General features: G+C 39.9%; 1 protein-coding gene across 3 annotated transcripts in view; it reads left to right on the forward strand.

Moving 5' to 3' along the window:
• The window catches only part of nectin1b (nectin cell adhesion molecule 1b), a 160,544-nt gene that overhangs the window by 107,023 nt on the left and 26,800 nt on the right, over positions 1 to 26,721 (forward strand). For 2 of the 3 annotated variants that reach the window (XM_087851141.1, XM_006796656.3), the window contains exons 6-7: positions 16,942 to 17,089; positions 24,703 to 24,796. In XM_087851141.1, the coding sequence (XP_087707267.1) occupies positions 16,942 to 17,089; positions 24,703 to 24,796 (242 nt within the window). Of the gene's footprint in view, positions 1 to 16,941; positions 17,090 to 18,766; positions 18,833 to 24,699; positions 24,797 to 26,721 lie in introns of all 3 variants that reach the window. The other variant, XM_087851142.1, reaches the window with a different exon arrangement.

Consider the following 26,721-nt stretch of genomic DNA (forward strand, 5'->3'; position numbering starts at 1 on the left):
ACTGTTTGTTTGTCATAGCATAACTTTAATGGATTTCAAATTCGTTTTGACTGGTGCAACACTTCAGGCTACATTGTTGCATCTTATCACTGCTTTTATCAGGTCAATATGAAATTTGGTCCTGTTAAAGTCGATGAAAAGGCTTGGACGAAAGATCCTACTAAAAAGGATAAAAGAGCTTTCTTTCATCTCTAACGAGACTATTTATAGAGCCATTACTATCACAAAAACAAACTGAAACCTCCCAACCTCAAACCAAGTATTCATTGGGAATGAATGGATCATCTGTGCATCTGGTTTTTGGGGAAAAAAAGCTGCCCACCAGGGTCCTCGCCTCCAATCCTCCTTGAAATTACACTGTTGCAGCTCCACTGCAACTGAACAAAGAAACATTTGGTCCTAAATGGTAATGCAAACTTCCACATGGCAACATTTTGTGGATGGGGCCATTTAGCAAGTTGTCTCCAGAGCAGTTCCCCTCATTCTCAGATGGTTACTAGTCAAAGACCCACTCTGCTGTTGTGTTTATTAATTTCTCTCACATTGTAGTGTGATTGTTACTGGCAAGACCCAAATCTGTAATTAATGCAGTGTTGAGGCATTACAAGTTGTGGTGCACGTACAAGCTCAGCTTTGGGCTTTTGAGTTCAGCCTTTGTCTTCAGAGAGGTTTGACTGCATATATATTAATAATCCATGCATTTTTCAGATTAGACAGGCTGTTCTTTCAGTTGTGACACTAGGACAACAACAGCATTAATTTTTAATTAATATAGCTCTATATTTATATATAGAACATCATTAAAATTTGCTGATTAAAGTCCCAGATTTTTTTAAACTACACACGCAACAATGCAGAATCACTGCACCACTAAATCCTGATTAACTCTTGACAACCTTGACTGAACAGCTTCTGTATAGGTAGGGTTAAGGATAGACGTGTGTCTCTAGATTCTGTTGTGAACTGTGTGTGTATTTTTGTAAGCGCTCGTGTGTTTTCATGCCTCTTGGAGAATAATAAAGCATGTTTTCACTGGGTCGTATCGACATCTTTTATTTTTCTTCTGTTTCTTTTTCTTTACCACACGTGTGCGCTTTCCAAAAGCAACAAAGCGAGTCCAAAGAAGATAGATATGTAAATGTTTAAACCTTTTTTCGCTTTTACTGTCCTGTCTAGTGGGGTTTTCTTTGACTTTAACTCTGCACATGTTTGAGATCATTTTTTAAATTTAAATGCATTTTTATCAAAATAACCGCACATCTATAACATGCTCCCAGACTTCTCCTCGCCCCGAGGTAATTTCAGGCATAACGTTGAAAAAAAGACCCCAGTTTTGTTTCCAAGGACTTGCACAACTTCATCGTATCCCCGTGCTCTTTCCCCTCACTGTTTTCCAACCACAGATAATTTTAGTGACCACAGCTGAGTCTTGAGATTCCGTGGCAGTATTTAGTGGTGGAAGTAAGCAGCTTCAGCCGCTCGATAAAATGCCTTTGAAACTCTGGTGTCTGTCTAAGCAGTGTGTGCTCAGAGTGAAGCTGCACCCTGCTTGGATGAGGGGCTGATGGTATGCGTGCAGAATCACAATAGTCACCCCTGTTACGTGGTCTGGAGCTGATCTGAGTTGAGCTAGCTTCTGCGAGTAAGGAGAGAGCTTTTTCTCTTGTCTGTGGTGAAGAGGACATACCTCCTTCTTTAAACTTTAAACCCTGAGCCACAGATCAGAGGGGTTGTCAGGTATATATATATATATGTAGCTACTGCCATTAATCAGTCTGTCTGTCTTGGAAAATGTGCATGGATTGAAGCAATACTGCGCATAAAGGTGCACAAGAGTCAAGGGGAAATACTTTGTAAGTTTATTGTACACTCATTTCTCCTTTTAAATACCATCTCAGCTTCAGTATGAGTACACATACATTTCAATCCCCCAGTGAGATTACTCAGTGATTTTCTTGGCTTGACCTTCATGGCAGAAATCTCCCCAAATAGTTCTCCTCATCATTGACTGTATTAGCCATAAAATTGTGGTTTGTGGTGATGGGTCATATTCGCATCAGTGGTCATTCTTTGCTTAATCAGCACAGTTTTAAATGACAGATATAGTCTTTGCTGGAGTATTACAACCTGTCTGACACACTTGTGTGCCTTCATGTCAGGGTCCACATTTCAGTTTTATTTGACTTTTCCTGGAACGACAAACTGGTGACACAAACACATTTTTTTTTTGCAGTGGAGATAGGGATTGCTGAGATTCAAGAAATCCCCTGTGTGAAGTTTAAGGGGTTTATTTCCACTTGGAAAATTCAGTATGCACCCATACAGTGTTGTTCTCTTTAGCTTCTTCTTCTGCAAGTGCAATGAATCCAGGATGAAAGGATTTCATCCATCCATCGATTGCGGTTTCCACTCCTAGTGCCACATCATGCTTTCAGTGAAGTGTTTGCTTGAATTCTCAAGAGCTGTGGAAGCAGTCAATTGTGGAGTCCTCATAGCAGCCTGGCTTTCCATAAACCACAATGAAGTGCACATTAGTGCCAGACTGTTGAACCTGATTTCCAGTGAAACAGCATGGAGGCTGTTTCTACCAGTGTAATTGTTCTGGCATGCTCACAACCATTATATTTGTTGCATATTGACTGATTCTCCTCACAGGTGTTTATGAATATGGACATGACTTTTTAAAGCTTCTTTTTTTCAATCACAAGCTAAAAATATATATTTTCTCTACTTTTGTCTGATACTATACCAGGGGCGATTTTAGCCCATTTTTGGGGGTGCCGAAGCATTTTTGGGGGTGCAATCAAAGCACCCCCAAAGATTTCTTACTTTTTTTGGCAATAATTGCTGTTTGTCTGACGCACTACTAAAAATATAAAAAGCATACAGTACTTGGTTGAGACGCAACATTTTAACAACAAAAGTATAGATCCCCCCCCACCCCCAAATAGAGAATGGTTTGTTCCAGCTCTCCAGCTCTCTAGCACCGTTGCTGCCAGAGCGATGGTGGCTGAGACGCAGCGGAGCGGAGGTGTAAGTGCCTGACTTAAAATAAGACATATTAGCTACATTTAACCTTCAGTTACTCTTTATATAGTTAGGTAGGCGTCAGGCCATGTTTCTTTTTAGCTGAAAAACATTACACCAGGTAACCTGCAGTGTTGAAAACTTTTCCGTCGATGTTTGCTACTCTGCAATCCGTCCTGCTCGGTAGTAAAATCAAATCAGCGACATTTACCGTCCTGTGTCTCCCATTGAAATGTATACAGCCTATTTAAAATCTAAAACTTAAAATTGTCCGTAGCCTACTGTTGTTGCCACTGTCCTGTTTGAAAAGGATACTAACTAGCTGACTGGATGCCCATTAACCTTATAACTCCCGGTGTGTGTGTGTGTACACAGAGACAGCCAGTTTCATAATGGATATAAGGAAGTTTTTTTTTGTTTTTTTTTTTAAAAGGAGCCACATTCAGGTAAAAGTGTAAAATCAAATGGTCCGTCTCTCAAGAATAATGTTGGATCAGTGTTTCAATATTTATATCTTTTATTAGATGTTCATGTGGTTTGGTTATTTGCCTTTTGGTTGAAAGTACACGGAGAGAGGACTTTTTTATTAGTGATCTTAATAGTATTTTTTCATATTAATGTAATTTTTCATCTAATTGAATCTATTTGTGTATGATTGTCAGTCCAAAGAGGGAATGTGAGGAGAAAGTACAAGGTCAGGAAGAACCAGGTAAGCAAACAGACAGGGAACAGTGACAGGCACAACAGAAACTGTTAAACTGACAAAGAGAAAAAACCTGATTTTACTCATACAATCTGGAAGTTGTGTTCAACCTATATTAAAGCTGCTATACAGAATCTGCAAAACAAACTGGGTTGAAACATTTTGACCCTCTTTAACAACATTCCAACATAACATTATCATTGATTGCAGAGATTAAAATTAATGATATATTATGTGGTTCAGCCACAACTCTACTAAAACCTCAGCCAGTAATAGGTAGGCCAACATTTTTATTACCGTCCAGTTGTCTGTATGACTGCCGCAGTACATACATCACATTTGCACACTATCAGAAAGTGCCAAACAGCCCTGGTGGAGTGAGGAGCTGCAGAGAAGCAGAGTGCTCTGTTTATATTCTAAAAATGTTTTAAGCTAGCTTGTTTCAAAGATTCTGTACAGCAGCTTTAAATGTTTTCCAAAAGCACACATACACTCTCAGTGTTTCTCAAACTTTTTACAGTGGGTACCACCTGAGAAAAATGTCAAGCTCTCCCAAGTACCACGATGAAAGCATGAAACTCATAAATCTTACAACACAAAATTAGTATTATTAAATTAGTAAAATTAGCATCTGCAGTAAAGATTTTTTTCATACATTGTATACATTCTACCACAGGCAAAGTTGCCTCCATCTTAATAGTTTTTTATTAATATTTTGTAATAATTTATTCTGTTTTGGGAGTGTTGGGAGAGTTTATACTGTTTAGTTTTTACTCACTATTGGTGTCATTCATTGTCTCTCTCTCTCTCCCCCCCCCCAGTAATTAAGGTTAGGATATGTATTTCTTTTTTTATTCCAATCCATTCTTCTTTTGCATCATTTCAATAACCTTTATCAGATTTGATGGTTTTGTTCCAGACATTTCAAAAAAGTGTTCTGGTTTTCTTTCACGAATGTGGGGATTCAATTGTGTGAAAATGTAAAAAACAGTGATGTTATGTTTTGTTTTGAGGACCCAGTCACAGAGAGACTTGATGAATTTAAGAATCGTATGATTTAATAAAGAAATTTGCAGTCTTGCACAGAGATGGTAAAATTATGATGACTGATAACGGAGACGAAGACAACAGATGACATGGACAGGGAGAAACAGGTGTTTAAATGCACCAAGGAGACAGTCATAGAGAACTCAGGACAACTGGAGACATCTAAGGATGCAGGGACTGAAAGAAACAGGGAAGAAGTCTCATCGTGACGTGTAAAGTTTATCTTGCTTGGCTGGGCAGCTCTCTGGGTGCTCAGCACCCCCAAAGCTCTAATCCTAGAATCGCCCCTGTGCTATACAAAGTTTTTGATCAGTAGCATCTCTCATGTCACTTACACTGACTTGGCATCCAAGAAGATATTGACTTTTTTTTTGGCCTTTGTGTAACTTGAACAAAGCTCAATTATGTGGCTTTGCTTACCAAGAAAATGTGTCTGCAACAACATCCTAAATCATTTCTGTCATCCATCCATTCATCCATTCATCCTCTTCCGCTTATCCAATTTAGGGCGAGTTGTTGGTGAGAGGCGAGCTAAACGCTGGACAGGCTGCCAGTCTGTCCCAGGGCTAACAGAGAGAGAGAATGGGAAGAATATGTAAACTCCACACAGAAAGGCCTCAGTCAGATGGTGGATTCAATGAAATGTGTTCATCTCATTTCATTTCATGTTGTAATTTTCTTTATTTCAAAGAAAAACAAAATAAATAGAAAATATGTGAAATGTTTAACTTTTTTCTAAATTAATCTATATACACCAGAGATGGGCAGTAACGTGTAATCCGATTACTTTTTTCAAGTAACGAGTAAAGTAAGGGATTACTATTGCAAATACGGTAATTAGATTACCGTTACTTTCCCGCAAGCACGCTGCATTACTGCGTTACTGTGTGAGGAAAACCCAATACATGCTACCCTTGGCCACAAGAACTGCTATCAAGCATCTGCGATAACTAGAAATGAGTTTTTCTTCTTTGCAAATTTGTTTTAGCTTTAGGGAACAAATTGATGTCCAGATATTCCCCTTCAGGATTTTCTGGTAGAGAACAGAATTCATGATTCCATCAATTAGAGCAGATCTTCCAGGTCCTGAGGCAGCAAAGCATCCCCAGACAGCACACTACCACCATGTTTGACTGTGGTATGATGTTCCTTTTATGAAATGCTCTGTTCATTTTACGCCAGATGTAACGAGACTCAAACCTTTCAAAAAGTTACAATTTTGACTTCACACTCCACAGAATGTTCTCCCAAAAATCATTTTTTAAATATGTGAGATGAGCCTTTGTGGGGTTTTGTTTTTTTTTGTGTCAGCAGTGTTTTTTTACCTTGTAACTCTCCCATTGATGCCATGTTTGCACAGTCTCTTTCTTCGTGAACACTGACCTCAACTGTGGTAAATAAGGCCTGCAGTTCCTTTAGATGTTGTTCTGGGTTTTTGGTTCTTTTATGACCTTCTGGATGAGTCATTGATGCGCTCTTGGAGTAATTTGGGGAGGCTGCTATCTCCTGCTGGAGTTCACTTCTATACCAGGTTTCCTCCATTTGTGAATAATGGCTCCCACCGTGGTTCACTGGAGTCCCAAAGCATTAGAAATGGCTGCGAAACCTTTTCCAGACTGATAGATGACAATGTCAATGACTTGTTTCTCAGCTGTTTCTTTAGATCACGGCATGATTTATTGCTTTTTGAGATCTTTTAACCTACTTCACTTTGTCAGACAGGTTCTATTGAAGTGATTTCTTGATTCAACAGGCCTGGGTGTGGCTCAGCTTTCAAAAAAATGTGGTTAATTCATTATTTAACAAGGGAGGCAATTAGTTTGTAACACAGTGCGTGCTAGGTCTTGATAGCCCTTTCCCCTTAAGAAGTGAAATAATCAATTAAAAATAACATTTTTGTATTTAACTCAGCTTATTTTTGTTTAATATTAAAATTTCTTTGATGATCTGAAAAATGTAAGTAGTTAGGACTGGGTCAAATAGTTTTCCAAAGCACAAACTGTATTTGCTGATGAACTTGGAGCATAGATGCCAAACTCTAACTCCTTAATTCTGCTGCTACAATAAATAGGTGATTGGTAAATAGGCCAGTTTGTCCTGACCAACTGAAGTTATCTGTGCACTTAATCTAGGCAGTGTGTATTTACTCCACTTTTAGGTAATTGCTTTGCCGTAAACACTTATTAAACCCCCAAAAAGTTTGTCTCTGGGTCACCTAAAGGTAATCTTTTTGTTTTGTTACATCAATAACTGGTGCCATAAACACAATTGACACATAATTACTACCCAGCTTCTACCTGGTATGTTAACTATACAAAACAAATGTCATTGTTACTTCCACTTATTTTACTGCATTTGATAGGGTGTTATGCTCACTTAAAGCCCCCTAGATTTGCACTGAATTGTTCCTCAGTACAGATAAGAAAGAATTTAAAATTCTAAAAATATAACTGGGGTGAAGTCAGGGTCTCTCCACTACAACACCATTAATATGTTAGACTGCAGGAAGCCTGTGAATAATTTTAGAAATATGCTATATTTCATTTCTCATGCTGCTTCCAGAGTCTTTATGAATTTTTTTTTTAGTGGATCGCTATTTTGAGGATTTGGCCTTGGGTAGACATCACTTCTGAAAACACGGTTGGAAATCCAAGGCTGGAGAAGTATCAACAGACAGGTCTTGTTTAAAGACATGTTTACTTTTGTGTGCTCCAAACAGACAAGATGGTTATCTCTGAGATGGCCATCTCTTGAATCTTTTCTCAAAGAGCTTTGCCTATTTTACTGAATAGCTGGAAGAAGTCATTGCCCGAGGCCATGCCTTTTCTGGTAGGTTTCTTTTCATTTGTCAGTTCAGATTTCCTCCGGAGTAATTTGTAAGTTGTAGATCATCGTTTTAGCAATCCTAATTTAGGAAACTCTCTCTCTTAAAAAAAGGTATTGCATTGCACAATGCAGGGCATATTATCAGGTTTAAAATTGGAAAATAAAGTGTTGCTGACAGCCACTGCCACATTTGAATCAGCTTAATTAACTAATATCACATTTGGCACCATTAATTTTAAGAACTTTCAGACACAGGAGACAGTAACTCATCCAAGTTTAGCATCATGAGTACACCTGGAAAACAAAATGTGAAATAACTCTGAGGCTTGTCAGAAACGTGATGAATGATTTTGTTTGATATACTTGGACATAATCAATCAAAACATTTAGGTGATTTCTAATTAGGAATTGGATAATAATTCTGAGTGATGAACATAATGACTTTGTGTGTCTATGTAGACAATAACAATTCATCTTTTAGTGTTAAGATGAACATCAGCTTAATGTCTGCCTTATGAACAAGTATTGCTAATCACCATATGTTCCCATATAATTTGCATCAGAAGAATCCAGTTATGTATTTGACATCATGATTGATTTAATTAAATGTTTTAACTGAGATTGCAAAGCTCAAGGATTATAAATTAATTCACTTATCTATTTGACCTAAGTTGTAGCTGATCTTCTTCTCATTTCATTTTAGATCACCTTGTTAGGAAACAACATACATAACACATCAAAAACACATGGCATATGTAAGTCAAATACTTGTTGGCACATTAAGTTGAAATGTCAGAGCTGCAAAGATAATGAGAGGTTTGCACAGCAAACTGTCATCGGTGACATGAAAATGTAAAGATGTCTGGTGTTATGCGCGTTTTATAGGCATTTCATTTATACTAGGTGTTATATTGTGTTAATGAAGTGATACATTAAAAAAAGAGAAAGCTCTAATGATTCACAGAAACAAAAGATGCAAATTGCAATCTATTAACCCTCTCAAGGCAGGCGTTGCAGATTTGCAACAGTTAAAAGCTAACAACCTGATTACCCCACATACATATTTTATGAATATTTTTACTCAGAAGTACCACTGCAGGTATTCTTTTGTGCATTAGCAACAAAAACTTAATTTGAGCCTGAGTAGGTTAAAAGGTAAAAAGAAAAGCTGATGTCAGATACATTGACAAAAGACTCAGCAGGGGAAAAAAATTAAAATGTCAAATGGGTGATGGGTGCTTTACAAATAAATATAGAAGAGCGAATTTGTATTCTTCCACTGAAATCCAGAGGTCTGCCAGTGCGAATAAAGGAATCAATGGTAATTTTCCAGAGAGAACACAAACAGTCCTGTCCAGAAATATAAATATATTGTATTTCAGATCTAATACTGACTCCCACAGTGGTTATTTGAATATGTTTGAGTGTGTATAGTGCTTGAGATGAAACACTTGCTTAGCAGCGGGGGCAGTGAAAGGGGCTGGCCTTTGGGATGGGATCTGCAGATTCCCCAGTCCAAGTGTTGCTAAATTGAAAACCCCCTCTCGAACATAACCAGACTGACTGGGTCTGTTGCTCTGTCAGCTTTTAACCAGGCAAAGGAAATTACAGCCGTGACCTCGTGGAGCTTGCCAGAGAGAGACAGTGAGAGGTAATTTTGCTTACATCGAAAAGAAGGCAGAAGAGGGAGGACGAGGTAGAGAAGGGGGTACAGATCTGTAGAAGCGCTGCTGTTCTTCCAGTTTAGAGCTGGAAGCATCCATTAAATTAACATTCAACACATAGAGGAGTTCAGCTGGGGCATGAAAGGGCTCAAGCACGAGAGCGTGCCTGCTATAGCACACTGGGAGCCCTATCATCAAACCTTCCTGCAAGGCCAGCTCTTTTTAGGGCCAAACTTGTTTTCAGATTAATGACAATGCATAGCAGAAGAAACAGCAGTGGAGTTACTGTATACTTCTAAAAATTCAACATCTTTCACACAAAACTATTGGACAGTCTGTCTATAACATTGGTATATGCTTATTTCTAATTGAAGATCTCGGTTGAATGGAACAGTAAGCAGAATGCATAGAAAGTTCTGTAGCTTTAAAACTAAGCCATTATACCTTGACAGCAGCTACTGGCTTCCTGAAGTTAATAAATGAACGCAATTCACTTCCTGGAGTGATGCTGCGGGTTTATTCCCCCATTAGGAGGCAGTGGTCCACCCATTCCAATCACTTTTTAATTAGAACTGTTGTTATTTGGGCTGTCACATGGGGTAATACCTCATGACAGCATCAGCTTGGCAACCAGCAATCTCATATTCATTGACAGGGGCTTTGGTGCTGCTTGCTGTTGCTTCATCTACCTCACCGGACCCAGCGGTGCATCAGACACCTCAAGCTAATATTTGTGGTTACATGGAGATCTCCAGCTCACTGTGCTGGCTTTGAGTGTCATCTGTTTAACCATGGAAACAGGCTGTGTTTTTTATTTTTCTTATTGATTCATAAAGATTGGTGATTACGCCCCCAGATTGCCTTAACGTACCATTGAGTGGCAAAATGTGTACACAAGAGTGAAAGAGGCTATAAAGGGAAACAGAATGGCTCAGCAGACATTTATTCAGCCATGCAGTGATATGAATCCATTATTACTGCAATTGTCAGGAATGTATTAAAAAAAGAAAAAGGGAAAATTTGTTATTATTATAGTGTACTTGCAACTTTTTGTTGTTGTTGTTGTTGTTATGGCAGCCCAGCAGGTGCAAGGTAGTTAGCGTTGTAATGGGCTTGGTTTCATCTTAATAGACACATCACATGTGTTAACAATTTGTATTTAATGAAGTGCTGCCCTCTGTGGAGTGATGTCGAACAGCAATCAGACCATTACAATCCCCCTGCCCCCTTCACCTCTAAGCTTCTGTCTCCATTTTGACGCATCAGGTCTGAAAGGTGGCGAAGAAACAGACCATCAGTGTGAATCTAGGTGAAATGGGATGCAGACCTCTCCAGAGGGTAAACTACTGTGGAAAAGACGATGACATCAGGAGCCCCTGCTCTCAGAGGAGAGCGCTCTGGAAACATTGAACTTTAACGAGATTACCAACTCAGGGGAGGGGTAGGGGAACGAAACAGCATGTACCGCTTGGAGTTGGCAGCTTGAAATACAGATTTATGAACTCCATTAAACCGCATTTCTTTCTCTTTATTGGGCCTGTAGCATTTACCCATTGCGGAAAAGAGTTGGGAAAAAAAATCTCTTCTAGATAAATTACTAACAGCCTGGGCATTTGGATCCCCATAAGGTAACGGTAAAACTTGTGAATAGAGAGATAAAGCTAGACACCTTGTCTGCTTTGCTGTGTTAGTTGACTGGCAACTTGTGCAAACAAGGTAGAAAACCAGTCAGTGCGGTGTTTGGAACAGGTTGCCGCCTCAGACTGGCATTGGTGGTGTGGAGTTGGCATGGGTTACTAGCCAGACTCTCAATCTGTCCACTTGAAAACTCCCCAGTATTGCTGGAAAGTATTACAGCCCCCGTGGAGGAGATAGCAATTACAATTTCTGATGAGAGAGAGGGAGAACGCCAGGAGCCACATCCATTCTTGGAGAGTGATCAGACTTATGCCTGGAACATTTTTGCAAAACGCCACTACACAAATGTCCTCTTAATATTGTCTGTGTGACACCTTCTAGATTCTGACCTTCATTCTGCTTTACTGCTTTTTTCCACTTGCCAAGGATGTATTTATATGTATAAAAATTCTGAATTGTCTTACCTGTGCCAGTGTTTAACAAACCATACTGGGCTTTTGGAAGCACACAGTACTGATCTGGTTTTAAAAAAAAAAGAGGGAGAAGAAAATGCTTCCCTTTAAATCCTGCATTGCTCCGTTCTGTGACAGATTGGATTTGGAGTGGGCAAAACCTGCTCCAGCTGGAGGCTGCTCACCTTTTGACCTCCTACCTGAACTCTTCCTGCTCTGGTATGTGTGACTAACAAGTTCTATGGGAGACTGGTAACACTAGAGCCCACATGTTTTGGCTATTGAGTACAGCTGGTCCTTGAGATTACACTGTTTTCACTCATTTGGACACCCCAGACGGTGAATTGCTCTGTCACTCTGCATGTAGTTTACATTTACTCAAAAAGGGCTTCAAGCAGTAATGAGAAAACAATCACTTTTCAGGCCAGAGCTTCAGCTCATTAGGTGAATTCTTTAATAAAAGGATGCCAGGTCTTCCCTAAGTAGCAACTGCCTCCTGTTGGAAGCATGCATTAGAATCTGTAGGATCAGCCTGTGAAATGAATCATCAAATGCAAAGCTCTTATTTACTGCATCCCCCCCACCCAAATACCATGGCACCTCTGGCTGGTCTCACATCTAAACTCCACAGCAAACAGAACAACCTGCTGGGTAGAAGTTGCACTTATCCAATGATGCCTACTTAATAGATCATCAGGGAATTTTGACGCAAGCGTAATGCCACGAACTCTGTTGCAGCTGGAGAACTGAATGTAGTCCTGTCACTGAGATCTATGTTTGAATACAGCGGTGCAGAAAAGAAATAGCACATACATCTGGTGCAGCTCAATGAGCACTGGAGAGTAGGTGTGACAAGAATGAAGGCTACCACCACCTCAGAGGGAGCTGCAGCCTCAAAAAAGCCAAGGTCAAGTTTGTCAGTTTAAATGTGCTACAGCGGTGGAGTGACAGCACAGAGAGAACTGCTGCATGGATGAGTGCTTCACACTTATTGAAAATCAATAGCAATCTTTCAGTGGCAGCTACAAAACATATTTGAACAACAGACTTTACTAAAAAGAGTTGATTTTAGATGATCAGATTTTATGCAGGTTTTCCACTTGTAAAAAAATCAAAGGTCAGAGGGTTATTTGATCTTATAGTTTATGGGTATTTATAAGGGTCTCTGTGTTTCTGGATACGGTGACTTATCAATGATAGGCAATATCTTTTATCTTGGAGTCAAATAAGTCAGCAAATATTATCTTTTAAGACCTTTGTAGAAGACACAAACCCTATAAGACTTGTGTTTCTGTTTGTTCTCCGTATGTTCTTCATCCAATCACAGATAAATAATAGAAGATGCTCTACTCATCTTTTTAGCCTGTTTAGCCTGCAGAAACTCATGTTAGAGACAAATGTTTTCGGCTTTTTGTTTCTCTTCGACTAGAGCTGAAAAAAAGATTCTGAATCAATACACTGAAGTGTCAATATTCATGCACTTTGAAGTCTTGCCTTCCAATATGTGCTTAATTGAGATATCTAAGAAGTTTGTTGAAATGTTGTAATTAAAAGTAATAATTTAACTATTATTTGTTCTGAGATGCAGTAGCATTTTTTAAAGCTGGTACAATAACTCTTAGGTACACGACATCACTTCTTATATGAAGTACATATTCAAAACAAACTGAAGTGGTTGTTTTTATTCCAAGAAAATAACCTTGCCTATTCTTAACATTTCCTAATGCTGAAAGTAAAATTTGTATGAGACAGGATGCATTATATAACAACTTTATTTGTTTTAATCCTTATTGTGCTTTGAGTTGGGAGGTTTTCTTTTTCAGTGTAATCTTTTTCCTTCATTGTTTGATGACAACACAGAAGGTGAACATAATGCCAGGGCTGGTGTTATAACTGAGAATGAGCTGAATTCAGTCCCCATGCTTGTTACTGGTTGGTGATCCAAAGCTTGTTTTACCCTTATCATTGGCTGCTGTGTACCCAACGCAAACATTGTAAATGCTATATTTTTAATTCAATTTTATTCAATTTTATTTATACAGCACCAAATCACAACAACAGTCACCTCAAGGCGCTTTATATTACAAGGTAGACCCTACAATAATACATACAGAGAAAAGCCCAATGATCATATGACCCCTGTGAGCAAGCATTTTGGCGACAGTGGGAAGGAAAAATTCCCTTTAAACAGGAAGAAACCTCCGGCAGAAGCAGGCCCAGGGAGGGGCGGGACCATCTGCAGCGACCAGTTGGGGAGAGAGAAGGATGACAGGATAAAAGACATGCTGTGGAAGAGAGACAGAGATTAATAACATGTATGATTCAATGCAGAGAGGTCTATTAATAGTGTTGGGGAGTAACGGAATACATGTACCGCCGTTACGTATTTAAAATACAAAATATGAGTAACTGTATTCCGTTACAGTTACCGTTTAAAAAGGTGGTATTTAGAATACAGTTACTTTGTTGAAATAAATGGATTACACGGCGGTACTTTCCTGTTTCATATTGTGGCGGGTCAGGACTGTTTGGGTTTTGTTTGACAGCTACGTTCTGTTGTTCCAGGTGACAGCGTTACGGTTGCCATGGTTACAGGGTGACGCTCTCTCTGCATGTTTCCTGGGTGAGAGAGGCCTTTTTGTTGTTGTTGTGCTAAGCTAATAAGCAGAATGCTACAGGTATAGCTCTAAAGAATGTAGCATCATGGGCAGCGTAGTCCGTGCTGCAGGGAGAATGGACTGCCATACACGTTATGTGTCTGTGAGCGAGGGAGGGAGAAAAAGGAAAAGTATGAGCTGTCATCGAGCAAAAACGGGAGCTGGAAGCATGTAAATATAATAATAAGCACTGCAGCCAAGAAGAGTGCCTGACGAGCCCAGTTGTAAGTAAGCTATTAAGACTCGACTGTACACCGTGTTCGTGTTTTCCTCCAAAAACAATAAGTTCCGTTGGAGCAGCCTTTCAACGCCTCTCTCTGTCTCTCGCTAGCAAAGTTGACCCAGACAACAAAGTAAAGCTAGTTTTCGGCTACTAGCCCAACACGGAACCCACCGTATTAGCCAGAGGTCCCTTTACTACGGTTCGGAGCCGCGGACCTTCAGTAACAGTAATAAATCACAGCAATAGTACATTCACGTAGTTGTAAACAGCATGATAATATATTAAGTAATCCAAAGTATTCAGAATACGTTACTCTCATTGAGTAACGTAACGGAATACGTTACAGAATACATTTTGGGACATGTATTCTGTATTCTGTAATGGAATACATTTTAAAAGTAACCTTCCCAACACTGTCTATTAACACATAGTGAGTGTCATATGTGATGATTGTTACCAGCAGTAATTCTTTAAAGTAGAACTCATGGACAGAACATGCAAGTGTTAATTTTTTTCTCCAGCTATATGAGAAACAAACAAAGCACTCAGACTGCGCACCAGATGGCTCCCCCAACTTTATGTGTTAGGAGGTGACAGTGTAAGTCCTGTGTGTCTAGTGCCTAAGGCTCCACAACAGGGAAATTGCATTCTGATCCAGTCCACTCCTGTGTGTATTAGTGTTATACAACACACTATTGTGTCTGGCATTTGCATTAGGGCCATGAAATTCAGCCCACTGGCTTTCACTATGTAGTGCAATGAGACAACAGTAGGAATTCCGGCTTATCTATTCCCATGCTGCAGCAAGATCACATTTACGCTTGGTCTTCAAAGCTACTCCACAGCCTTTTTATTGAAATGCATCACAAGAAAGAAGTGTGTGTTCAGTACAAGAAAACCTATTTGCTTTCTTTTAGTGTGTAGATTTGACACAATGCGACTCTTACGTACCCGACGACAGAAAATTAGATCAGCCATAGCAACCGTGGCATGACAATCTGATGGACACGATATATAATCACCGACTTTGAGGCAGTGTGTGTTGGGTACAAGGTAGGGTAACGTGCTTGCTATTGTGTGGCTGTATGTGAAGTAGTCCTCTGTGTACCCATCATTATGGGCATTGAATCAAGCAAGCGGGGGCTGTTGAGAAGAGGGCTCCTGGGAGGCAGGCCTTGTCCTGTCACTACCAAAAAGGACAGACAGATAATAATAGAGACATCATGAGGGCAGGAGATAGGCTTTCCTTTTCAAAGTGGAAGATAGTGAGAATTTGCAGTGTCCCATCACAACAGGCTCACATCCACTGATTGGTCCCTGGCCTGTCTTAAAAAGGACGCCTTTAACTGCTCTTTCAAAGACAACAGATGCCAGTGCAGTGTGTCTTCAGAAGCAAAATATCATACATACAGTAGGATTCTGAAAAGAGATGGCTGTTCTATTTTAGTGTTACCTGACATCGGTTGGGAAGATTTGCACATTGTAATAATTTACCTTTTTGACTGCGTGTGTGAAAGCAGATGTATTACACTTTTGATATATTCAGACCTCACACAGAATGACTCATTGTTTATCAGATGTCAAAGCATAAAAAAACAACAGGCTCTCATGCAAAGAAGGTGCAAGAATGTCACATTTCCTTTAATATATTTAGTTGAAAGAATTGTACGTTAACATCAAAGGATATATGCTTTTCAATAGTTTCTGTAAATGTTCCCTCTGGTGCTGGTCAAAGTTTACATTTGACTGACATAAATATATATATATATATACATATATATATATATACACACACACACACACATATATGTGTGTGTGTATATATTCTACTCACCAGAGAATCAAGTTTTAGGGATTGCTTTGTTTTATTATTTTCATTGCAAACCCTGTGTATAGCTTTGGTGTTATCAGCAGTAGAGAGACAGAGGTATTGAACAAACTCCAGAGAGTCACTTCAACAATCTGCAATGTTTACTGGATTAGACCTCCATGTTGTCTTCATAACTCAGTTGAACCGACTTTTGTAGACGTATCTCTCTCATCTTTTGCTCTCAACTGAATTAAATGAATTGTTTTGCTTCTGAAACCCCGCACATTTTTTCCTCTGCTACGCTGGAAAAATATTTTGCATTTTGTTGGCCCCTGCTGGCAATGACTTTAAAGTATAATAGCATTGTTGTGCTCTTAAGACTGCCTTTGGGTTCACTGTCAAATCCAAGCCAATTTAGGCTTCTTTTGAACAGATGATGGAGCACACATTAGGCATGCAACAGCAGCTGCTGAATGACCACAACAGTGTGGCATTCATGAAGTGCCAGGACAGGCAGGACAATGGTCTCATCCTGAAATAATTCTCTGAAAATATTGTTTGGATGTGTTTTGTGAGAGAAAAACCTCAAGTCTGACATATGTTGTGTCAAATGGTTTGTAAAGGTTTTCTTTGGACAATAGCCTGTTGTTTTGTTTTTGTTTCTCTTGAGTGCATTTCTGCTTGGCTTTTGAATTATTTTAACCTTTTGTCCAACATTTCTATTAATAACAGCATAATGTTGGACTCCCTTTGTGATAACATAGAAGTCTATTTGTCATTGGTATTGTTTTGGAGGCTGTAGTTGATTTTTCTTTTTTTTAAAGTTCATCCAGGCAGTGTCAATTACTCAAAGAGCACATACTCTGACACTGTTATTTCTCCTCTTGTCTGCAGAGAAGCCAATGGCGCAGGGTCCCCCAGGTGGTGTTATTGGGATCCTTGGAGGTGTTGTTGCCATTGGACTCATCATTGGCGTGGCTGTTACTGTTGTCATGGTCCATCGGCGGCAGCAGAAGACCCGCACTGAGACAGATAATGACCTGTGAGTACCAAGCCTCTCCCGGAGAATTTTGCAGGGGGATGGACAGGTGGTAAGATTAGGTGTGCACTCTTTGTCGCTCCACGAGAGAAAAAACACTTCGAAAAGGACGAAACTCTTTTTTTAGGAGAGTAAATGTGTTTGGAGACGGAGGAACATGCTGCAGACATGTCACTGTCTCATTCTCATTTATTCTGGGAGCCAGCAGTCTCCTTTCATAAAGGTCACGGTATGAAAATGAATTTAATTGCACTAAAAAAAAAAGAGAATGTCTATCTTCATTTACCAAAGCAGATAGAATCAATGATTTTTATTAAAGCAGCTATTAAGTGGTTGCTTGATTGTAATGTGGGCTGCAATGAGCCCATTTCCCATTAAAACACTATTGTTTTAATCACGGCTGATTGCAGGAGTATGTACTGCAGTCTTCTCGGGAAACATTTGCTTCTGTTGGATGGTCACAATATTGTCGAGAAGTTAAAGGAGATTACTTTGAGATTTTAAAGTTTGCAGGAGGTCTAGAGGTCGGGTCAGCCGATTGTAGAATTATGCAAATTCATTTTAATTTAAACAGTAATTAGAGTATGAACGACTTCTTTTCCATCGCTGCTTTTGCAAATAGATATACCTCAAATCAAGCACAATTTAGCAAGGCCTGTGATGCAGATCTAATGGTGAGGTATCCTATAAATGTAAACTTTGTCATGTATTCTCAAATAGATGGTGTAAGACTTCTTCTTGCATCCATTAAGACATTCAAACTGCTGAAGACACATTAAGGGGCCTTGGAACTCTGATGTTATTTACTCTGCAACACCTCCTCCGGCCAACCAGGTAATTTTGTTCTGTCTGCAAACCAGGGCCCATGACAATTTTCAGCGTTGCCAGCTGCTGCCCATACACAAAGGAGAAAACAGAAGTAGCAAAGGGTGCAGCTGAGAGAACAATAAGCAACAGAGCTGTGAAAATCTAAAATAGCTTTTCGCGTTATTTCGAGGTACTAAAAGTCTCTGCCATCTGGTTTGGAGCAATTGTCAGAAATCTGTTTTCAATGAAGAAGGAAACACGCATTCAAGTTGCGTCCTGCTAATTCCCTTCATCTAAAACACCTGGCCAGGACAGATAGCTCAGCGGTTGCCAAGGGTTTTCATGATGCTCTTGGCTTTTCTGAATATACAAGATTCAATTCACATTCCCATGGGAATGATGCTGCTGTGAGCATGAGCTGGCTATCTCTCTCCCTGGGATTATTACCAAAACAACTGAGGTTGGGGGGTGTGTGCAGAATCTGGCTCAGGGTGCACATGAGCCTTTAATCAATTCAGATGATGAGATTACAATGCTTATTTTAGAGGTCCCCCTCCAGAATCTTCTAGCTTATTTGATTATTCAAAGCGGTGATGCTAACATCAGACGAGGCGTTCTGCCAGGTTTTTGGTCTCGGCCGGCTGCACGTTGTGGTGCTCTGTGGTGGCAGCAAGTCCACCAAGTCTGAGGCCACGCAGACGCAGAAACCACACTGCTTTTAGCTCTCTGCATTGCCTTTCAAGATAAATGAAGCACACAAACTCTTACCGCTCCCATTGCTTTCTGTCTCTTTCTCCCGCCTTGCTAATCTATCTTTCTTTCTCACTCTGATGCCAAAGTAACTGCTCTCTGTTTCCCACTCCACTCCCTCAGCATTGCTGTTGCTGCTGTTGCTGATAGTTGTGTGACACAGGGTCCTGAGAAGCCAGAGTCCCCCACAAGGAAAGTAGAGGCTCCTGACCCCAGTCTATCCCCTGCTGATCCCTGTACTCCTGGATCCTCTATTCTGTTGCCTGCATGTAATGGTGGCCTGCAAGTGACATACTTGAGCACACCATTGTGAGCGCTGAAAGCAGCAAATGATCAATAATCATTCACTAACGAGTCACACTGCACTTGATGCCTAAAATTTGAGCAATTTCTCGGCTTGCTTTGACAGCATACAGCAAACAAATACTTTGGAGTGAAATTTAGGCTTTACATATCAATCCGATGAATGGCAAAAAAAATAAACTCTTACATCAAATAACGACAATGATGTTTGGAAAAAAGAAAGAATGAAAATAAAGCTTGATGAAAACAGTTCCACGACCAATTAAACCTTATCAGAATTCTTTAGATGGAAAATCCAGCTCCACTTAGAGTTTATCCGATTCAGGGAGCTTGGACAGAACAGAATTACGAGGCGAGATGAGAGTTAACATACATATCAAATTATTAATCAAACAGAAATCCGCAAGCTTATAGAGGCTTTGTTTTACATAAGCTGATGCTGAGTGATAATGTCTTTGACAGACCACACTGTCCAACCTCTCTCCTCCACCTCTTGCTCTTTCCCCTCCTTTTGTGTGCATGACTCTCATCAAATATGCATGACAACAGTTGTGCCAGTGCTGTAAATGTTGTTGTTTCCCACTAGTTTGGCATGTAATGCTTAATGTAGTGAAATGTGATTCAAAGCTTTAATTGTTCATATGAATTTTTGTCATTTTTCTGTGGCTTGTCATCAAATATGTTCAGTGTCTTACTCAGAAACTGTTTACTTGTTCTCGTTTAACCGTTTAACTGTGTGGATGCAGAAAAGTTGCAAAAGAATGTGTGGGGCATATTTCAATGTAGGGGGATATTCATAGTTTTATATGAGTGTCTAATGTCAGAGTAAAGGGGAAGCATTTAGCCAGACTGTTTAATTCTGCATGTTGATGAGCTGTTAATCAAGCCTGGGCATTTGATAACATGCCTGACTGCACCGCCAGTCACGCCTCTGTTTGCCCTAACAAAGCAGCACATGATGTGACTCAAAATTGGTCAATCCTAATAAATCACTGGCCCTTTAGAGGCTGCACTGGCACAATAGTCAACTGATTATCAAAATAGATGGGCATTGTCAAAGGCGATGTTCTCAGAATAATATGTTCATCGTTCTGTCTTTTGCCCGGGTGTGATGTATGACCTCCAAAATGCAGAAGAGCACTGCCAATTGTGGCCAAAAAAAAAAATCCCCCCATCTTTTGAGTGTTCCTGACATGCAGCTGGTGTTGACACAGTTGTAAATACTTGCTTGCATAAATCACTTTGTTGCCAAATTTCCAGTCATATTTACAACAGTATCTGAAAAGTATTGCATGCAGAATGTAAAACGGATGTTTAACCATGAGCCGAGAGCCCATGTCACGACACAGCCGTGATTAATTTGAAGTGAGCACAGGTTTCAAACTTGTTCTGAGACTGAAATGTAGCATAACTGGAGGACATTTGGACTAACAAGAAGTACACAGTACTGCTAAGTCAACGAAGTTAGATTTCACTTTGAGATGTAACGTTAGCAGAAGTGATTTGTGGAGACGTGATTTGTTTTTGTGTACCCTTTGGTCTATAAATCGGTCACCAGTGCTTTTCACTTTTGCTGTGTGGAGACCTTTTAAATGTGATAAATGGTAATTTCTTAATGGACACCTTCTTGCTTTAAGCTGTAACCAAAGTAGAACTGTCTTTCTTGTCTTTCTGAGTCGCTCAACATGGACTGTGTTGTACTCGGTGTGATTTCAAATTATTTGCTATTGTTATTTATGCATAAAATGGTGCTTGGTTTCTCTGTACAGAACGTTATACATGCAGTACAAATGTTTATAACAATCACCTTACGTCTATGTTTTTGCATAGTAGTGTATGTACACTAGTAGCATTGCCTGAGGTGTTGAAAAAGGTTTGGAAAGTGACTGTTTGTGTACAACTGTAAAGTTAAGTGTTCTAAAGAGCAAAATTTTCCCCCAGCAACAGAAGTAGTTTTTGATAAACTTGTCAAAGAACAAAAACACAATTTTGCTTCATTCTTGTTTTTTTTTTTTTTCCTTTTTTCTCTTGTGAGAGGAGAAAAAAAAGCTGAGCTTTGCAGAGTAATTGTTGTCCGCCTTTTGAAAAGATCGGAGCTAGACAAAGCATGAAAGTAATTGCCTCCTAAAGATCAAATCACATTTATCCCGTCTTGCAATTAAAAGTATCATTAGCATTTAAATTGCCAAATAAGATTGTGATCAACAGAAATCAATGAGAGCACAGAGGATCGGCTCAAACACTCCACGTTTTTTCCACGAGCAGGGCTGCAGCCGTACGGCGGCTCTCTAATCCAAACGCTTGTGGGAATGCGACACTTCACTTTCTCTCACATGAAGTGGACGGAAAGAGGGTTTTCTGTCACCTTCGAGAACATCTTAATTCTGAGTGTGAGCTTGAAGACTTCCTCAATGGTGCGAAAATTTCAGATAGGAAAGTCGCTTTTTTGTGAGTGCATTGTAAAAGTCATTTTCTTTGCTGTAAATCTTCCCTCACAGACTACTCTTCTCAGTTTAAGGATTAGTTATGTTTTCTCCTTGCTATCCCCTTTAAATCTCCCCCTAAGCTGCCCTGAGCCTTTTGTAGCCAACAGAGCGAGGAGGAGCAAGGTCTTCAAGGTGGATGTCTGAGTAGGAAACACTGCAAACTTGAATGTAGCTTATGGTTCCCTGCCCAGTGCTTTCTGCTCCCCACGGGCTTGTGTTGCTTGTCAGCTTTCATTAGTGTCTGCGTTTTCACAGAGCCAACGCCCCCATGCTGCCTGCATCACATTCAGCACTAAGGAAGTACGAGATGCACATGTGGTGGTCAAGCTGTGCGGGACCGCAACGTAGCTTATTAATGACTGACTGAGATCGCATCATCTGCATTCCTGAAGAGCGCACAGATCTGTAGCAGTGAATATTTCGCTCATTTTTACATGTTGACGTACAAATATTAGCAGAAAACATCTCCAATATCCAGTCTTTTCCAGGGGGTTGATATATTATGCATTACACTTTTACAAATTCCAAAATTGCAGTTTGAACAAAAAGCTTCTCCTTCCAGGAATTTTAAACCAAGAGCATGTGCACATATTTTTTTAGTTTAAAACTAACTTACTTGCCGTGAGAATAATAATGGATTTTCTGTGTGAATAAATGTGAGCTTGATATCAATATTTCAGGTATGTTCATTCTGCTTCCTAATAATGTGGTTTAGATGGCCACGCATAACAGCTGGCTAATTTAAAATCTGTCTGATCCTCTGACCACTTCTTTTGGCACAACACAGAGTGTTGCTGTGGAAGATCTGAGAAATTACTTGGAGCTCCAAATTATTTTTGCTAAAGGAAATTATGGACCTCAACTAAGACATTCAAACCCAAACTACAATAAACAGTAATCTGCGAGATAATGATTGCTTATTTTCCTTGATTTTTGATTGCGGTGCTAATGGACACTGGTTTGACTCACAGTAAAACACAGAGATGGTGGATAGAGTTGTTTTTGGATATTTTTTAAAAGTGGCTGCTACATCGTAACATGCAACCATTAAATCTTAAAAATAAATTTTACTTTTCTTGTTTTTTTTTCTACTTCCTCCCCTACAAGTATACTATACATACCAAGTTCTTTATATTATTAATATCAAATACGGAATTGATATGCCGACTGAATGACCGGCCACACACATGCTGTATATCTATCTTGGTATTTTCTTGCGTGAGCTGTAGCTGTAGCTGTGCTATACGTTCTCCCTCTCTGCACACACAGCACTTCATGAAACGCTTGTGCTACTTTTTGGTCTGTTTTCCCACCCTTGTGTCAAACAGTAGTGACAGTCTATGCACTGCTGTTCTCCTGAGACTGCTTCTTGTGTGTAATGTGATTACAAAAGTAGCTGGATGACAGGGAGAAAGTTGTTGCCGTGGGGTGGTAGTCACGAGACGAGGGAATTTCTTCATGTTTGGTCAGATTTAATAAACTCACTCCGCATAAGGGGTCCCAGCACACTACCTATTTGAACAAGCTCCTTTGCAATAAAATGCAATCATTGGAGGTCCTATGGGATCAAACGTAAGTTCAAACGAATTCAGCAAATCATACATAAAAAAAATCAGATTTCATCCTGCTTGAATAAACCTGTCGAATCCCGATGATGCATAACTGATTTATCTCAAACTACAGTAAAATCAAAATCCAGTCGGGCATAATGTTGTAATGCTGCATGTCTTTTTATAAAATTCCAGTTAGGTCATTGCATGATGTTCATTAGTGTTATGTTTCAGCAAACTGAAAAAAGACCATTATCTGTTGTCTCACATACACGAGACAGACAGAAGCAAAAGATTACACTTAGTATCACACATTTCATGGATACAAATGATCTTGTCTTAAGTTCTCACCTGTATCAGAATCCAGTCAGTCATAAGCAGTGAATTATAATACTTTATAATGAGCACACTGCTGTACCTGTGAAAACCGCATTTCCACAAGACTCATAATTATCTGTCTCAGGAAAAAAATGGATGTTTCTCCTCTCAAAGCTCTGCAGCGGAAGGCGTTATTGTTGAAAAGCTAGTGTGCTGCACGCTGCCTTTCTGTGCATTTGCTGTGCCTCTGTGCTGCAGGCAGGCTGAGGAGGGTGCCACATGAATCTGGCAGTGGCACGGCAGCCCTGTCTGGAGACAAGGTGATACGGACTGGAAATAATGAGCGTGAAAGAAAGAGTTAAGAGGTGCACTCATGCACAAATTTTCTGCACATTAAAACGGCAGCATGGCCTTGCGGAAAGGTCATGTTATTCAATAAGGACGTGAACCAGTGCGAATGGGAGGCGGGAGGAGCTGGAGATAATGCATGTAGGTACACAGCTCAGTGTCTGTGCTCCACTTCATTATCTTTGATCACTCCTGATATCATGTCAGAATACGACAGATGACATCCGACTGCCAGCGTGTTTGAGGCAAGGGGGTTTTCGTTATAACGATTCCGTAGCAACAACCCTTCTGCTTCCTTGTCTGAGATAATTATACAGATACACATCAAACTATTTCAGCAGAATGCTTTCAGTTACCGCTGTCTTTCCTGATCACATTTTATTTCAGTAATTTTTTATAATAACTCAGGATGACTCTGTACAGAGTGGCTTTTACCTCCATCGAAATTTGATTGTTGCTGATTTACAGAAAACGGTTGCTTAGTCCATTGTTAATAGCGGCGTGTAAACGAGCACAGGTGTTCAGTTTTTGAGGCTTTGTTCTTACCCAGGTGTGCCAACAGAGGGGTGGCGTGAGTGCCTTGGGATTAGAGGATGTTAGCACCAGGGATCCTGAAAAAGGTGGAGAGCTGAAGCCGCCTGCCGAGCTCTCCGTGTCACAGCTCAGGACTATATGTCAAACAAACAGTCGCTGCACAGTAGGCAGGGTGTTTGTCCACGTGGCACTCTGGATGAGGCTCAAACCACCCTTGACTCACACATGCCCTTCTCCCTGCCCCCTATACCCCCTCCATTCCTATCTCCTCACTTCAGTCCAATTACAGCCTACTCTCATTAGCACAGTGTCTCTCCAGCGAGAGCCTTTGAAAGGGCAGGGATGGCTGCTGCTGCAACAAAGCCACCAACACGAGATCTATCAAAATCCAAGGAAAGAGTGAAAAAGGCAAGTGCAGGCAGGACTTCTCATTATAGAGTGGTGTAGAAGGTGAGGGACGTAAAGAGTGGCGATCCCTTACTGTGCTGAGTGTCATGTTATCTTTTTACTCTCTTAACAGGACTGACCTCCCACCTGCGCACAAACCAGCCCCTCCTCCACCCAAAAAGAAGAACAGTGACATGAAGGGACACTTGACATCTGATGACATCCAGGTAAGCTCCTCCCCCTACTTCTTTTCCTTGCTTATTCTCCTCCTCCATGGCTGATCCAACACAAGGTATGACAACTTTGGCAGTATCTGTCTCTTTCATATGAAATCCAAGCCCAAATATATTTTTAACAAAAGAGTGATGTGGTGTTTTTTACCTCCATATATCTTTAAGAGCAGCGAAGCAGCTTAGGTCTCTTTTTGTTTTTGAAAAGTTATTTTCATTTATTGGATTTTCAGGTGAATTTTTACATCGCAAAAATGTCAGTTTAGTGCCGTGAGCCTTTTGTGTGTGTGTGTGTGTAGGTGTGTGTGTGTTTCTCGTCTTACACAGCTGTCCAAAGCAACTGTCACAAAGACGGTGAATAAAGTTAGCTGAATATAGAAATGTCACAATCTCCAAGTGAAGCCGATGACATGTAACATAATTATCCATGTGTGTAATTAATTTCGCTCTTAATAAATAAAGTCATTTTCAGTGGGCAATTTTTGACATATAAATAGCGACCTTGCACTGCAGCAGGGATATGAAAAAGAACTTTGCTGCTTATAAAAGTATTGTCAGAGATTTTTATCTGTACTTTGAATATGCTGTGCAGAGAGTCTTTGACACTGTCCATTTTATTATTTAATCACTGCACGCAGTACAAGTGCAGTATGTTAAACGAAGCTGTTTATAGCTTGCAAAGTGTGACTCGAGTTTGATAAACAGCTTAATTTCTCACAGACTCTTAACCTCAAGACATGTTTTCATCATTTTAACAAGCAGTGTTTTTTATGTTAATCAGTGACAAACTTACTTGTCACTGATGGGAATCTAGTGATTCTCATCAGTGATAATTTGCTCATCCCAACTTTGAAGACTGCTGCTGAATCCATGGAAGTTGTACTGTCTGAATGTACAATAACAAACATGCAGAGCCTGGAGTGGTTGCACGGGAACCACTTTTTACAGTGCTCCCTCCCGCTGAAGTTACTTCCTGGCAACATTAAAGAAATTTGCAATTTTCTCAAGTCCCCAAAATTTTACTGTCTCTAATTCTAAGCAGATTTGAGTATACTCCATTCAGACCTTATTTATATTGTCAGTACTGGAATGTGCTGTCATCTGGAAAAGATTAAAATAATAATTGATGGTGAAATAGTGCCAATAACATCTTTAAAAGCAAAGAAAAAAGTTGCAGTCAATCACTGGTTGTGTTAATGGCAAAAAAATTGAATAAAAGTCACATGCTCTAATATTAATATATTGGGTGTATTATATGCAGCCTGTATAAAGTAAGATGGCCACTCATGTGCTCTTTCACGTTATGAAAGTGCAGTTAAACCTCAAACTGCCTTTGGTGAAAAAGTATTCTGAACATGCCCTTGGAATTTGAAACCTCGCTTTCCATGGTCACACTGATTCTGCATAGCCTCCCTATTCATGTTTGGCTCCTGGTCTGTGTGGCCACTAGAACATTTTTTTTATTTCTTGTCGAGCTTCCATGAGAACACAATCCTTATATTGCATTAGGCTGTTTAAAGAGCACAGAACCAGTACTATGTAATTGTATTCCTGGATGTTCTGCCTCAACCAGCTCAATAGCTTTCCAGTCTGCTTATTGAAAACTTTACTGTAGCACAAGCTGTAGTTTAGGAAAACAAAAGTTACTCTCATAAGATTGAATGTGCAGCACTATTTACATGTGAAGTGTCATCAGGAGTGTGCAGAGGTTGCAGTGACTTTTACTGTTGTCAAGGACTACAGTATGTGAGAAACTGAGGAGCTAAAGAAGTTAAAAAAAAAAAATGGAGCTATTAGGCTCTGAATAATTAAAGATTCACGTAACTGTCAAGTTGGTCACCACCTATCAGCACCGCTGAGAATTTAAATCAAACTTTGATACTTTTCACAAGCCCAAGGTCAAACTGCTAGGCATCTGGGCA

Source organism: Neolamprologus brichardi, chromosome 14, assembly GCF_056152115.1.
Source record: "Neolamprologus brichardi isolate AB-2024 chromosome 14, ASM5615211v1, whole genome shotgun sequence".
Taxonomy (NCBI): Eukaryota; Metazoa; Chordata; class Actinopteri; order Cichliformes; family Cichlidae; genus Neolamprologus; species Neolamprologus brichardi.